Genomic DNA, 17,480 nt, shown 5'->3' on the forward strand with positions numbered 1-17,480 from the left:
TGGCAACAAGTAAAAGATTTCTGAATGCTTGACTTCATGCAGCATCAAATATTCTGCCAAGATTTAATTCTTTATGTAAAAATAAGCAGGCACTTAGATCTTGTAAGAAACAAGCATCTTATCAAGAACCCATAAAGACGTTGGTGAATCGGGAAGGATCTTTAATTGAAACATTCTTGCCAAAACTGTTGTCCAAAATCATTGGGCCGTGTTGTAACAAATAGCCTTTTATTTCCTATTCCCGTTTTTCATTTCCCTACAGCTTCTACTTTGGCTGGGCACTGCAGGGTTTACAGTGCCTACATCCCTTACCTGAGTCTCCGCCCCCCACATTTCAGAGCCCCCTTCTTATTTTAACTCAGTTTATTCACAGGCATCAACAATGGGGTTTGATTAGCCACACTCAGGGAATGTTATGAAATCTAAGGAGTTTTAGGCAGTCCAGATTCTTGAATTGTGGCCTGAGACCCCTTCTGGGGGGAAAGCTGGTTCCTTTTCTGGGCTGCATCAGCCACATCTCTCCCCTGGAATTGGCCAGAAGGTCTTCCGGAAGCAGCTAAAGAGTCCTTGATTATACAAAGAGACAGTCACTTAAGGAAACAAAATAGCATCAAGGCCCTTGCCCTGACAAAGAAGCAACCAGCTTTATGTGTGGTTTTTATATGTGGCAACATTTCCAAAATTTCCTACACAACTTATTGGTAAGTAAATTTGCTTTCATCTTTAATAAATGGAAAAATTATATGTATGTCAAAGAATTGTTTTAAATTTTTTGTGATTATTAGTAAATGTTTGATTTGTATATGTTTTATATATCTATATACCTGAGGTTATATAAAAATTTTTCAGATGAAAAAGGATTGCAAGTAGGAAGTTTTAAGAAGCTCTGGTCTAGGAGGCATTGCAATCGTGAGGCTCTTGGCCTACAAGTTCATCTTGGTTTTTGATTAATGGTGGTGCTGTGTTGAAGAAAGTGATCTCCATAGAGCATTACTTCCCTTAATAACGTTGAAGAAGTCCAAACCAGAAATAGGGCTGTTACTCGATTAGGTGGGCACAGTTGTTTACAGGGCTCTTGTATTCAAAGTCAGGGCTATTTCCATTGGGAATTGAAGGGAATTGATAGTTTTAGATGGTGGTGATAATTTCACTCACTTGGCTTATATTACCTTCTGTCTTTTCCTACAGCTAGAGGGAGACTAGAAGACAGAAGTATTATTTAGTCAGATTGGTGGGAGGAAAGGGAGATGGGACTGCAAACATCCATCATTAGTGCATATAACTGGGCAAAGATATGGTAAAGAGATAGAAAATGAATAGTCAAATAGGAGAAAAACCAACAGAGCAGTGTAATAACAATTTAAATAAGATTTGATTGATAGTTTCATTTATTATAGAGTGATTAAGAGGGGCCAGGAAAAACCAACAGAGCAGTGTAATAACAATTTAAATAAGATTTGATTGATAGTTTCATTTATTATAGAGTGATTAAGAGGGGCCAGGATTAAAAAGTTGGTTCATGAGGAGAACTGGGAGAAATGAAAACTTTTGAATCAGTTTCTATTGGTTATTAGTATAGATGATTGATTTGGCAGAAATAGAATTCCACATATTCTTTTAGTGAAAGTCAAACAGCAAAAGTATAAGGAAGTTATATTAACCTTGAAAGAAAATGGAAATAGGTATGACTTCAAACATGTGAGCAAAGAAAAATATTATTGAATGGATGTAGTATTAATATAATTTTTCTTCTATGCTTTCAAGACTCAGAAAGGACAACTATTCTTTACAATATTTGAATCATCTGGGAGTGCCATATTATGCATACAATGTTGGAGCACCAAGATTATTTTATATGGATGATTCTTAGTGGGGAATTTAAAATGTATTTTGATTTCTTTCAGTGAAATTGAAAAGGCATTTTACTTTTAAAATGAGAAAAGGTTTGTTGAGTTCTACATATTTTTGTAAAGGTTTTGGTTTTTATCATTCACAGTAAGGCATTTAAAATGAAAAATTATGCAATATAATGCTGTAGAATTTTATTTTGTCAGGGCTTGCTATCTTTTATCTTGAGGAGCTAGAAAATCAAGTACTCATGGTATAAGCAGAATAAGGCCTAAGTATTCTCACAAATGCTAATGCTCTAGGTTCCCATAAAATAAAGTCTTTGGTAAATGGATTTTATTATCTTAGAATGTTCAGAAATATTATATACTTATATGTGGTACATAGAGGGCTAGATAGGTAGTTCAGTAGAGAGAGGAAGTCAGACAGATCTGACAGAGTAGCTGTGTGAACCTGGGCAAGTCATTTATCCTTATTTGACTTAGTTTCTTCAATGGGGTCACAGAGAGTCCAACATGAATGAAATGACTAAACAAGAACAGGCTATGGAATGTAGATGACAGATTAATGATTGAATAGACAAAACACTAATTCTCCTATTACCTTTTTTCATTTTGAGTGAAAGATCATTTCATAGCCACAGGTTTGCATGAAAATATCTAATTATTCTGAATAACTAATACAATAGATGCCCACAGAAGATTCCCAATAAATTTGTATCCACATTATTCTGTTTTTATTTGTTCATTTGTGATATGAGGCATCTCATTGTTAAATAATTGAAGAGTTTAACCTGAGGGAATAGGATGACTGATTTCTCAAGCTGTCTCAAGTGTTTGTTCTTTGACTCCTTATGAACTAGAATAGTATTTAGAATATGAAGTTTTATAGAAAAGATTTAATAAGAAAATAGATTTGTTATGTGCAACTCTATATATGCATTTCAGTTATGTTATAACATTAAAGAAACAGTTTTAAATGTTGCTTATGCAAATAATTTTATTCAAAGGGAAATATTAAAAAGATACAAAAAAAATTGCTTCTAGGGATCATGCTTATTGAATGAGAAACCTGAGGCTCATCTGGTTCAATCTTCTCCTTTTAAAGATAAGGAGACCTAATGCCAAAGCCCCTTCTGAATGCTGGGCAAATCACTCCCTGGTGGAAGGAAGCCATTGTCGTCATTCATAAAATAGGAGGCTGGACTTGCTGGCCTTTCAGGTTCCTTCAGACTATAAATCTAGGACACTGTGATCTGTAACATGCTTCTCTTTTTTATGAGAATAACATATTGATAGGCTTTACAGGAAGAGACCACCAGCCAACATTTTTGAGTTAATGAAAGATACTCTTCTCCCATGGGTGAATCCCATCTATTCATGATGTAATGACCAGACAAATGTGGAAACTCTGTACTAACCTGACTATGCCAGAGGCCAGAAAATCTCACCATGGTAACAGAGTTTTCATTGAATTTCGTCTTCTATGACTTTTCTCATTCTTGGAACAGTTCAATGATTCATATTTATTTTAATCCTTAATCTGTCTGCCTCTTTCTCTGTATTCCAGATTGAATCTGTCTGATTTTTATTTCTTTGGGCATGTGGATTAGGTTTTGCTCTCTTATGACTCCATTGTCCAACTTCATGCTTTGTACAAAAAATGATGTCTCTTGATTCCTGAGTTGTTGGTGGTTTCTTAGTCAATGAAACTTTTCATATCTCACAAACTGAGAAATATGAACAGAATAATGTGGATACAAATTTTCTTGGAATTTTCTGTGGGCATCCATTGTGCTACTTTCCTAGAAATAGTAGATAATGTTTTGAATGTCCTAGATAAGCTAAAAGTAGTGATTGTGACCATAAAGCTGATTTTCTGAAAAGCAAGAATACAACTTGAGGAAAATAGTTTTGGCCTTTTATTTACTTGCTAATTTCACAGAATCTCAGAGGTGGGATTTCAGAGATTTGAACAGCAATCCTCTCAGTAACATACTCAACAAATAATGATATTCAGTCTCTATTTGAATAGGTACAGAGAAAGAAAATCTCTTCCTCCTGAGGCAGCCCATTCTATTTTTTTGTACATTTCTAAAATACTAGGAAGGATTTTGTTTTGCTTTGTTTTATTTTTGGGGTCTTTTTTGTTTTACACATGGACCTAAATCTGTTTTCCTGAAACTTTTCAGAAGACACTATGTTCCACAGTTGGTTTATTGCAGCTCTATATACTTCACTTCTAGTGCTTAGCACAATGCCTATCACATAGTAGCACTTAATAAATGTTTATTGACTAATTCATTCTAGATTTATTTGTACAAAACTACATTTATATGACACATATGTGCCACAGTAATAGAGACAGTAGTGAATCTTATTATTCACTGAATTATTTCAGTGAGTACATTTTAGAAAGAGCTTTATAAAAAATGTTGAAATAGAAAGATTTGGAATATGTGTTATGTTCTAAACTACTCCCCCAAACTCAGCCATATTGTCTCGTTTATTGGTAATTCCAGATACTAGAAGTTTTACTGCAATTTGTTCTTTAGAATATTTTTTACAGTATAGGTAGAGAGTACATTTAACAAAGTATTAAGTCACTAATGACTAGGAGCTAGTCATAAGTGAAGGCATTAAAAGGGGGAAACTGTCAGTTTAAAAACAATGTCTAGAATCACAAATTAAGGGATAAGGGCCCTTGTAAATATCAGGGCTTCTTAAACTTTTTCCACCCATGATCCTTTTTTGCCTGAGAAATTTTTACATGACATCCTGGGTATTCAGGTATATAAAATAGATATGCAAATCAAACATTTACTCATAATGGGTCATGACTACCAAATCAGTTATATAAAAACAAAAACCACATGAATTCATGACCCACAATTTAAGAAGCTTTGGTTTAGGGTTTTTTTTTTTTTCTTTTTTCTAATTTTGGTTGAATCTTAATGACCCCATTTGGAGTATATTGGGTTTTTGGTTTTGTAAGGTACTGAAGTAGTTTGCCATTTCCTTCTCCAACTCATTTTACAGATAAGGAAACTGAGGCTAATAGGGTTAAGTAACTTGCCCAGGATCACACAGCTAGTAAGTGTCTGAAGCCAGATTTGAATTTAAGAAAATGTGAATTTCTGACTCGAGGTCTAGTGCTATATGCATTGTAGCCTCATTTAGCTAGCTGCCCATTCTGCTTATAGTGTAACAAAATTTCATTTAATTCAGATTTCACTAATTTAGAAATTGTGAAAATCTGGACAAAGATTCAACCGAATTTTATCTTTGTTCTATCTTTTTAAAAAAGGCTATAGTATGCTTGTAAAATCTGTTTCTGAAGAGACAGGCTGACAGATTATTTTATGAACTTAGTCTTTTTGAGCTGCTGTGTCTTAAGTTTCACATTATTTCAGTGAACTCCCATAAGAAAGAGGCCATCAGATTGCCTAAAAACAAACTGCACCAGATTTTAAACAGAGCTAGTCAGTGTTCTTCTGCTGATTAAAGTGGAACTTGGCATATGTGTGAGTAGCATGAATGAAATATGGAGACCCAATTCTTTAAAAAAAAAAAAAAAATTTGCTAGGTAAATTAATGTAAGATTACAGGCAGATTTAAGCTAACAAATTTTGAAACATTTTAGACTAAATTTATCCTTTTTAGCCATTTAGTAAATTAAATCCTTTAAGGATTTCAACTATGGAAAACTGTTAGTTTTATTGTGTATGTTTGAAATAATCCATATTTTGAACAGCCCTGAGCTATAAAATCTAGCAGAAGAGGAGTTTATGAACTTAAGTAATTCTTAGTATTTGTTAGAGAAGACCTGTGAACTATTTCTCCCTCTTTCCCTGCATGGTATGAAATTATGCTATTTATAACTTGTGTTTATTTCTAGGAATATCCCATGTGTAAATTTAAAAATTGCTGTGTTATGGAGACATGTAAATTGAAACCATCAGCAAAATGTGGTTTTGGACCATGTTGCTCAAGTAGTTGTCAGGTAAGCTCAAGATACACATGCTAAAATATCTCAGTATATACTTTTCACTTGATTATAGTAGAATATACGCTATAGAAGGGACTAGTGTTTTTTTTTATCTTTGTATCCTAGCATAGTGCTTAACATGTAAATAAGTTCTGAATAATGCTTTTTGAATTTTTAATTGAATTTGGGGGATTGTTATTTAACTATGTCCCCAAGTCTGTTGAGGCCCAGTATTCTTGAGATCTTCTTGTTACTTGCCTATATAATGTCTGTTAAGTTAAATAAAAACACTTTTGTTAGAAGTCAGGAAGAGAAAGCAAGATCTGTGAGACATATAGACAGACTATAGATAAAATTCTGAGATTGATTAGAAATGAAAATAAAGTAACATAGGTTAAAGTTAATCAGACATATGGACAATCAGTGGAAATTTAGCTCAGAACAGACATATAAAAATGAATCACAATAAAAACAAAAACCATATTCTTAACAGTAATCTAATAATATGGCAAAATTATTTCTGGAAGGAGGAGATATATATATATATACATATATATATATATATATAAATATATATACACATTTATTATTGTATTTTATATTGTATTTTATAATTGTATAATTTTAATTACTATTAATCATTATAATTAATATTAATATGTGATTTATAATTATTATATAATGTTTACATATTATATAACATTTAATTTACACTTATATATTATGAGATTTTTAAATTATAAACTAGAATTATATTATAAATTCACATAATTTATTATATATGTAATAAATCAACTAGCAGTTATTACGTATCTGCTATGTCCAGGTACTGTGCTAAGCACTGAGGATACAAAGAAAGCCAAAAGACAATTCCTTTTTTCAAAGAACTCAGTTTTGGGAGGGAAACAACATACACATAACTTGTACAAACAAGATATATAGAGGATAGATTGGAGAGGGCCAAAGATAGGAATCTCTATAATTATCAGAGATTATGAAAATCTTCTTGTAAATACAGAATTTTAGTTGGAACTTGGAGAAAACCTGGAAATGGAGGTTAGGAATGAGAGCATTCCAGGCATAGTGGACAACCAATGAAAATTTCTGAAATTAGGAGATGAAGTGCTTTGTTTGAGGGGAAAAAAAGGAGTCTGGTAAATTTGTATGTATTTGCACATTTTAGACTATGTGTGTGGAGATGGGGTATAAGATATAGGAAGATTGAAAGGTTTTAAAAGCCAAACAAGATTTTGCATATGCTTTTGAAGGTGTAAAGGAGACCCTGTGAGGGGTCATTGTCAGACCTGAATTTTTATGGAGGATTACTTTGGCAATTGAGTGAAAGATGAATTAAGTAGGGAACATATGTGGCAGGAAGACCCACCTTTTGGCTATTGCAGTAGTCCAAGCATGAGATGATGAGGGCCTGTACCAAGATGGTGGCAGTGTTGGGGGAAGAAGAATATATATGATGAGTGGGGTAATCAAGGCAAAATCAGCAGGCTTGGCCACAGATTGGATATGAGGGTTGACAGGAGTCAAGAATGACACCTCGGGGGCAGCTAGGTGGCGCAGTGGATAGAGCACCAGCCCTGAATTCAGGAGGACCCGAGTTCAAATCCAGCCTCAGACATTTAACACTTCCTAGCTGTGTGAACCTGGGCAAGTCACTTAACCCCAGCCTCAGAAAAAGGGGTGGGGGGAAGAATGACACCTAACATTGTAAGCCTTAGTAACTAGGAGGATGGTAGTAACTTTTTTTTCTGAGGCAATTGGGGTTAAGTGACTTGCCCCCAGGGTCCAACATCTAGGAAGTGTTAAATGTCTGAGACCAGATTTGAACTTGGGTCCTCCTGACTTCAGGACTGGTGGTCTACTCATTGCACCACCTAGCTACCCCAATGGTAACTCTTCCTACTTTCTATATCTCTTGTAGTTCTTATAGCTGATGGCAGTTCTATTTCCTAGGGAATATGTTCTCCAGGTTCTCTACCTAAGTCTCTTTATGTTATAGTTCAAAAAATGCTCTAAGATCTTCATTTCCAGAGCTTTTTCTCATATTATGTTTTCCAGTTGTCTAGTATGTAAGTACTAAAAGCAATTAGTGGTCAAATGGAAAATTGTTTAGTTCATTATACAGAAAGGACTTCTTCATCTCTACCTTTTTCATTTATAATTAAATCAAATCTGTCATTGATTCTGAACAGAGTATGTCAATCTAACAGGCTACGTCTAATCTTTTTCCCTCCATGTCACGTTATTTCCCATATTAGAATGTGAGCTCCTTAAGGACAATGACAAGTATCACTTTGGTATTTTTATCCCCAGTACTTAGCACATAGTAGGTGCATAAATGGCTTTAATTCATCTTAACTTATCTTGATTAATATAAACTATTTAACTGAAAATTGATTGATAATGATATTTTTTGTGTATCTGTATGTGCCTAGCATCATGTCAGTAAAAGATTCATTTTTTTTTTTTTGTAATTATGGGACTGGCCCCACTATCAATATAATAATGTTAACAAAAATCATATAATCATAATTTCAACTCAACAGGCATTTTTTAATTATTATTTTCTAGACACTACTTAATCAATGAAGATATATCAAAAGTTAAAAAAAAGTCCCTTTCAGTTAGCTCATAGTCTAATGGGGAAGACAACATGGCAGCAACAATGTATAAGCAATATATTTGTGTGTGTGTGTGTGTGTGTGTATATATATATATATTACAAACATGATATATACATGTATCTATGTTAAAGAAAGATATAAGAAGATTGGAAAAGCATAAAAGTCAATGAGGGGATTTTATATTTGATCCTCACAGAGTGAGCAATAGTGTTTATTGAATAGTCAGAATGACATGGTTAGGCCTCTGATTTAGGAAATCAATTTGATAGTCAAGTGGAAGATGGACTGGAGTAAGCAAACACTTGAGATAGGGAGAGTAAGCAGAAGGCTTATTGCATTGATCCAGGTATGAGGTGATGAGGGCCTGCATCAGGAAGATGGCATTGTAAGAGGAGAGAATTAGATATATATGAAAAATAGATGACTTAGCAACTGAGTGAATACAGGAAGAGAGATGGTGAGTGAGGAGCTGAAGATGAATTCCTAGGCTGAGTCTAAGTGACTGAAAGAATGGTGATACCTTCAACAGAGAGAGGGAAGTCATAAAAATAGGAGGGTTTTTGTGAGAAATAAACTTATGGATGCCAGTGTAACTGTCAGTGTAACATTCGGTTTTAAATATCTAATGAACTATTGGAGCTGTGAGACTGGAGGGTCCGCAGAGAGGTAAGGACTTGAAAGATAGTTTTGAGAATCATCAGCATAGAAATTATAATTAAAATTATAATTAAATCCATGATAAATGATGAGAACATCTAGTGAAATAATATAGAAGGAAATGAGAAGAGGATTTTGGACAGAACCCTGTTGGACATCTATAGTTAGAAGGCAAAAGAGACTGAGGAGAGTTCACACAGAGAGGAGAACTGCTAGGCAATAGTGTCAAGAAAACTAAAAAGAGACTAAAAAGAAAAGGGTGCTCCAGGATAGCACCGAGGCCTGGATTTCCTTCTTGTCCAAGGCTCTTTATACTTCAACACACTTTTGTTTCTTTAGAGATATGGTTTAGAGTTTGAAGTGAGAGGTTTCCTCAGAGCAGCAAGTTGAAAAGACATGAAATAAAAGATAAACTGGTTTCATCACAAGCTGACTAAAAATGAAGGTGATTATATTAGGTATACTTCAGTGATAATTAAAAGATATTTTTAACCATTACAGTATCATTGCTACAATGCCATATTTCTTGTTTTTCTTTTTCCTGTTAGTTTTACAAGAGAGGTAAACTATGTAGGCCTAAAGCAAGTGAAGAATGTGATTTTAATGATTTTTGCAATGGAACATCTCACGAATGTGTACCTGATACTTTTGTACAGAATGGTGAAAGTTGCCGTAAGAAAACTGCCTTTTGTGTTAATGGACTATGTGCTAACATAAACGACCAGTGTAAGGCTATATTTGGATCAGGTAATATAGGTTTCTACTAAATTTAGCTTCTGAAGCCTGTATTCAGCACAATTTGATTATAGAAAAAGATTGACTTAACCTTATGAAGAAAAATAGAATTCAGTAGGTTGCATGACTGTAAAAGCATATGTTAAGCACTGTGTGCCAAGTACTTTGTTAAGCCCTGAGGATACAAATACAAAAGCAAAGACATCCCTGCCCTTAAGGAGCTTACATTTTTATAAGTAGAGATAATACACTTAGGGGAAAGCTAACCAAAGGAAGAGTACTTGAGTCATATTGTTAGCTTTTGTTTTTGGACTGACAGCTGGAGCCTTGGGGGAATAGAATGATAACATCTCATGAATATTATATTGATTATGAATATGATGAATTCATAATAAAAACAGAGCTGATTTGATCTTGGCTCTACAAGATGTGTGTGAGGAGAATTAGAGTGAATGTAGAAAGGTTAGGAGAGTGCCTGCTCCACAACAAAGTGGCTCTCTAGGATATAGAGAAGATTATTGGGTAGTAGAGAATGAATTGAAGCATGACTGAGGCCTACCAGAAATAGTGAGCCAAGTGAGAGTCACAGTCAGGAAAGCAAGGATCTAAAATGACTAAGAATAAAACCCCCCAAGATAGGGTTTTTGGTTTGAACAGCAACTGTTGAGAAGATGGCCAGTGGAGAATGAGTGAAGCATGATTGGTCCACCTGACATAGTAGACCAGTGAGGTTGTTGAGTTTGGGAAAGGGAACCCCAGAAGTTTGGATCTCAGACTGGTGTTGCGTGGTGTCTCAAAAGAATTTGCAGGGTTGAATCCATTTTCTAGTCAAGGAGCAAAGTTTATTTGTAATTGTAATGCCATTACAAATGGGCTAAGTTCCAAAAGAAATTAGCAAGGAATCTGAGAGAAAGGGATAGATTTATACCAAATTGGATCAGAGCTTCATGTAATTTATTTGCTAATTTTATGGCTTTCAGGTAGGTTTGAGGAGTGGTCTCAGGAAGTTGGTCATTACTGATCAATACATTATCTATCTGACAGTCAGTAACTATTCAGGACTATTCTAAGGTCAAAAGATTTCGATATCATTGATAACTTGTTAGAAAATAGTCAGAGAGCTTCAGGATCACTAATATATCTTGCCTAAAATCTAAGGCAAGAAATATTATTACATTTTAAAATTACTCTTTTAATTTAATTTAATTAAAAACACTCTTAGGTCAAAACGGCTTCAGAGTCACTGGTATCTCCCCTACATCAAGGTCTTCACTAATCAGGTCATCTGAGCCAATCAGTAAAATTTGGGGAGCTTTCAAGCCTCCAGGGCATGATTTATGGTCTGAGTGGCAAAGCTACTGGTGAGATTGTGAAAAAGATGGTCAAGAAGCAGGGAAGGAAGTGAAACCTTGGTGGTGTTTGCCTGAAATAGTGGACCAAAGCATGTTTTCCAGGCTGGACAGGTTTGAATAGAGCCAATAATGGGGATGATGTAGATTCCAGATAGATGGTAGGCACCAAAAGTTAGGGTTTGATCATGTGAAGAATTCACAATGGCCATTCTTTTTGACAAAAGGTAGATTACAGACAAAATGAAGGGATACAATAGACACCAGGAATGGTAAATATGAACTAAGAGTGGAAGAACATAGAGGAGTTTTACCAGGAGAAAGGAAATACCCCCATGATGTTAGGGCATGCCCTTAACTGGCAGGCTAAATCCTGAAAGGGACCCTAAAAGAGTTAGGTAGATATAATGAGGAGAAGTGGGTCAGGAAATTTTGAGGTTCAAAAGAAGACTCCAAGAGGTTGGGGTCGCATACTAGTGTCATGAAAATTTGCAAGCTTGAACCCATCTCTTAAATCAAGAGGCAAAGTTTATTGTAATTGTAATGCCAATTGAAGTGGACTAAAATCCAAAAGAAATTAGTAAAGAATCAGGAGCAAGAAGATAAATTTATAGGAAGATAAGAGAGAGCTTCATGTCATTGATATGCTAATTTTATTGTTTAGAGGTAAAATTCCCCATAAGGAAAAGCAAAAAAGGGGTTTATTGTAATCTCAGGAGAAAGAGCATCTGTCATCTGACAAGTCTGTCAGCAAAAGGAGTGCCGAGCATAACTTCGAAACACAAGATTAATTATTCTGAGAAGCTCCCACCCCTGTCTGGCCTTTTTTTCTCTATTGTTTGGGAGAGTCCAGGCTTACTTTCTAATCTCAGAACTCTAACCCAGAAACAAAGAGTACAAGTCAATAATAATAAGTTATTAATTTAAATTTCCCTAGAGAACTGCTATAGATACAGATTTCAAATACAGATATAGAATTCAAAGCCATCATCACCTTTAAAAGAAGTACTTAAATGATAATTGAGAATTGGTGGGGAGTAAGAGGGGACAATATCTGTAACTTTTTAGCTTTTTTTTTTTTTTTTTTGCTTTGTTATTATAGTTTGAAGTCTCAATTCACAATTAAAGTATAATTTAAGGCTATATTCCCATGAAAGCATCTTCACTCAGTTAATTCCACACATCTAGGAGCTGTATCCCATCAGCAAGATATCACAAGGCATGGTGGGGTTAGGAGAGACCATGTGACATGGGAGGAAAGACACCATCAGGCAGAATTCAGAGTCAGAACCGACCCAAAGGAAGGTAGCCAGGAAGCCATGTCCCATAAGTAGATTTAAAAGGTAAAATTTAACATGTGACTGGGTTTTTTTTTGACAGGGCATAGCAAGTGCATCTGCCCAAGATCCCTGCAGAGGATGTAACTTGCATTTCTGAATGGATGACCTCCCCAAAGAGTAGGATCATGGAGCTAACTAGATTTCTATCACTGTCTTCTCCCTGCCTGCCCCAGGGAATAATTTTTATCAATTCCTCTGCTAACTACACCCAACATTGAAGCCCTAATCAGCCAGCATTGGGCAATAGAATTTCTGGGAAATTATGTAGATTCCACATTTCAGTGATTAGAAAGTGACTTGGAAACATTCAATAGGGAAAATGGGTATGACTTATGGGTATGAAGATGGGTATGGCAAAAAAAGTCAGGAAACTCTTGTGCATGCAAATCCTCATCATTGCCTAAGGAAAAGGAATGTTCTTTGTCCTTTCTATCTGCTCTTTCCATTACTCTTTTCTTATTCCTTTTTCTCTTTAAAGTTGGTCCTCTTGTCCAATTTATTCTAATTTTACCTATAACAAGTTATATTTTGTTTAGCACTTTATGATTTACAAAGTGTTTTCTTTATGATAGTCTTATATTAGAGACCTAACATCTCAAATTAGAATATTGCCTTTGATTTTATTCAGATAATTCTTCCTTTTTGTCTTCTTTGTGGCACTTTAACAGTTAACCTCTTATTGTACTTATTAGCATATTTTTGTTTAGAATAAGATAGAAAGGATAATAAATGTTCTTTCTGTATTTTTACAGAATTTGTATTTTATAATTTTGTAATCTGTATTTTAGAGAAAGAAAAGTACTTAGATTTCAATTCAGTTTAACAGGCATTTATTAGAAATCATCTAGCCTAATTTTTTAAACTTTGGAGGTCTTTAATGTGATCTGTGCTGTGGGTTTTGGTGCCAAATGATGTGGTTTGAGAAACAAAATGATGTAGGAGATGTAGATACCAGATGATAGCAGGAACCAAAAGTTGGGGTTTGGTCATGTGATGAATCCACAATGGCAATTTTCTTTGATAAAAGGTAGATTTATTTAGGGGAAGAAATTACAGACAAAATGAAGGGATGCAATAGACACTGGGAATGGTAAATATGAAACAAGAGTTGGGAGAGCATATAAAAAAGTTCCTGAAAGGGACATAGCATCCCAAAAGAGTTAGCTAGCTATGAGGAGGAGAAGTGGAGTTAGGGGAGATAGCACAAGGTATGAAAAAAGGGGAAGGGGAAAGACAATATAAGGCAGAGTGCCTTAATAAGAGTAGAAGAACATAGAGGAGTTTTACGAGGAAAAAGGAAATACCCCATGATGCTGGGGCACGCCCTTAACTGGCAGGCTAAATACTGAAAGGATTTTTTTGTTCAAAAAACTTTTTTCAATTCATGGGGGGAAAAAAAGCATTTCCACAATATAATACAGTACAATAAAAAAGCTCACTGCATATGTAGCTAAAAATCTACAATGTACAAATTGCTATTCCTTCCAAATATACAACCAAGTTATCATGTACATTTTTTTCCCTTGCTTTTTCTTCTCTCCTCTTCCCTTGCTCTAGAGATGACTATCATTAGACACTAAAAGGCATATATATGTAAAATTATTCTGTACATATTTCTATTTATCAGTTCTTTCTCTGGATGCAGATGACATCTTATATGACCTTTGTTTTTTTAAATTAAAGCTTTTTATTTTTCAAAACAAGAATCGTTGACAATTCTTCAACATTAGCCCTTGCAAAACTCTGTATTCCAATTTTTTCCCTCCTTCACCCACACCCTCCTCTAGATGGCAAGTTGTCCATATATGTTAAATATGGTAGAAATAAATTCAATATATGTATACATATTTATACAATTATCATGCCACACAAGAAAAAGAAAAAGAAGCAAAGTAAAATGCAAGCAAACAACAACAAAAAGAGTGAGAATGCTATGTTGTGAACCATACTCAATTCCCACAGTTCTCTCTCTGGGTATAGTTCTCTCTTCATCACTGAACAATTGGAACTAGTTTGAATCATCTCATTGTTGAAGAGAGTCATGTATGACCTTTATTTTTAATGCATGTATTTATAATAGTGAAAATAACTTAGTCCTTCAAAGTCTTTCTTTCCCTCTCTACTTAATAGTATTCTTTTCCAGTTTTCCAAAAGATAGTTTTCAACATTCCCTTGTAAAGATTTTGAGTTCCAAATTATTTCTCCCTCCATTTCTTCTTTTGCTCCTTCCCAAAACAGCAAATGATCTGATATATATAACCCCATCATTTACAAAGGAAGATCCTGAGGAAGTAATGTGCTAAAAAAATGCTTGGTGATTGATCTGGTTAGTTTCTTCATCTTGTACAGCTAAGCTGTGAACTTTAATCCATAAATGCATACAATAAAACAACAGGCATATGTTTAGAATGATTTCTAAAATTTTACTATTAGTTGTACCTATAACTACATATTAATTAACAAGCTTTTATTAAGTACCTAGTATAAATCTGATGTGCTAGGCTCTGAGGATCCAAGTACATTGAATGAAACATTTGAAAGATGAGAGGAAATAATTACATAATTATGTATATAGAGTAGGAAGTTTAGGAATGAGTCCACCAGCAGATTAGCAAAGATATCAGCATCAGCAGTTTCAAACTTACAGTCAAAATAAGGTAAACAGGGGCACAAAATTCTACGCATGACCAATTTATTAGTAGAGTCAATTTACCAATAAATGGGATTTCAGCTTTTTCTTTTTTTTTTTTTTTTAGCAATAGTAAGACTTTAAATGAGGGAGGCATCTCCCTTTTATAATTTTTGGAAAATATAGAATCAAAAACATTTTAATTTCTGAACTGTTTGGCTAATTAACCATGATTTAGGTAGTAATAGTACAAAATCAATTAACCATAAAAAGGATCGATTTTAAAAGGACACAGGATCACTCTGATCATTTCAAAACTCAAATAAAAATGGATCCCCATGGACCACATATTGACTTAGAAAATTGTAACTTAACATTATCCATTTTATATAGTATTTCTATTTATTTTGTTAAGCATTTTACAATTAACTTTTAATCTGATTCTCGGGATAGTTTGGAAGTTTTGTGGAGCGCAAATGACTGGGAAAGGTATAAGTTTGACACCTCTGATATAGATAGTAGGGTTTGAGCTATATCTTGAAAGAAGATTCTATGAGATAGAAGTGGAAAAGTCTACATTTCAGGCATAAGAGATGGGCAGTGGCAAGATATGGAAATGAGAAATGGATTAGCTTGTATAAGAAACAGAGAAGATAAATTTGGTTGAATTATGGAATGCTGGAAGGAGAATAATACAGAATTAGAATTGCAAAACGATTTTAAAAGCTAAGAAGAGTTGTTTAGTAATAATTGATTTTGTAAATGAGGGATATGGTCAAATATATGTGTAAGGAAAATCGCTTTTGGCAGCAATATATAGAATGGAATGGATCAGAGAGTGTTGAGACAAGTAGACCATTGAGGAGATAATTTAGGCAACTATAGATGAGAGCCTAAACTAAGGTGGTAGGTGTGTGAGTAGAGAGAAGGGATCATATTGAAGAGATTCTGTGGAGATAAAAATGGCAAGATTTGACAACTAATTGGATATGTAGAATAAGGAAGAATGAGAAGTTAAGGATAAAGCTAAAGTTATAAACCTGGGAGCCTGAGAAATGGTAGTTCTTCAGCAGAAATGAAGAAATTTGGAAGAAGGATAAATTTTGTTAAGGGGAACCTAATGAGTTTGATTTTGAATCTATTATGTTTGAAATACCTCAGAGGACATCGATGATATGGTTTTAAAGCTCAAGAGGGATATGGGCTGAATATATGGATTATGAGATAATGAGGCTCATAAAGGCTGATGATAAAATATAGGAAACAGGAGAGAAAAGGACTCGGGACAGATCCTTGAGAATACTCAGAGTTAAAGGATGTGATATAGATGTTAAACCAGGAATGTGAGGAGACATCAGGAAGAAGAGAATAAGAAGAGTAGTATCATAAAAACTCAGAGGAAAAACTATTCAGTAGGAAAGAGTGATCATTAGTATCAAATGTATCAAACAGGTCAAGAAGGATAAGAACTGAAAAAAGACCCTCAAATTTAGCAACTAAAAGATTATTGTTAATTTTGGAGAGAATCATTTGAGATGAGTGATGGGTTTGGAAGCTAGATTACAAAGTTTTGAAAAATGAATGAAAGAGGAAATTAGTATAGACAGGTTTTTCTAGGAATTTGGTCTGGAAAAGGAAGGGCATTTAAAATTGTAGTCTGAGGGGTTGGTAGGTTCATATGAAGATTTTTTTAAGAGACTTGGACATGTTTGAAAACAGAAGGGAAGGAACCAGTAGAGTTTGAAAGGAAAACCAGAGAGAGTTTGAAGTTTAAAGAGAGAGAGAGAGAGGATGATTGTGGGAACAATGTGTTGAAGATGGGAGAGAAAGAGAACAAGAGCATATATATTTGATAAGTGGTGGTAATGCCACCTCATGATCAGAGACTGTTCACGTCCCATTATCATCGACTATAGGATATCTTCCTGTTGACTAAAGGAAGATATCCTATGGTTATGTTAAATTCCACTGTCTGAAACATCTCATTTCCCCCCCAAAAATTAAACCACCTGTTATTCCAATTTATATCAATATATTCCTTCATTTTCCTTCCAGTCACAAGCTGAATCCTTCCTCACCTCTTCTTTCTTTTTCACTTAGCATAGTCATTAAATGGCCAAATCTTGGCATTCTACTCCTTGATATATCTCTCATGTGTCCCTTCTCTCCATTTACACCACCTACTACCACTCTTAATTTGGGCCTTCATCACCTTCTACTCTCTCTCTCTCTCTCTCTCTCTCTCTCTCTCTCTCTCTCTCTCTCTCTCTCTCTCTTCTCTTTATTTTTTGCTTTG

General features: G+C 34.5%; 1 protein-coding gene across 8 annotated transcripts in view; it reads left to right on the top strand.

Annotated features, from left to right (window-relative positions):
* LOC141554907 (disintegrin and metalloproteinase domain-containing protein 18-like) overlaps positions 1 to 17,480 on the top strand; it is an 81,756-nt gene that overhangs the window by 36,305 nt on the left and 27,971 nt on the right. For all 8 annotated transcript variants that reach the window (XM_074287303.1, XM_074287305.1, XM_074287304.1 and 5 more), the window contains 2 exons: positions 5,746 to 5,850; positions 9,680 to 9,878. In XM_074287303.1, coding sequence (XP_074143404.1) covers positions 5,746 to 5,850; positions 9,680 to 9,878 — 304 coding nt within the window. The remainder of the gene's footprint in view (positions 1 to 5,745; positions 5,851 to 9,679; positions 9,879 to 17,480) is intronic.

Source organism: Sminthopsis crassicaudata, chromosome 2, assembly GCF_048593235.1.
Source record: "Sminthopsis crassicaudata isolate SCR6 chromosome 2, ASM4859323v1, whole genome shotgun sequence".
Classification (NCBI taxonomy): Eukaryota; Metazoa; Chordata; class Mammalia; order Dasyuromorphia; family Dasyuridae; genus Sminthopsis; species Sminthopsis crassicaudata.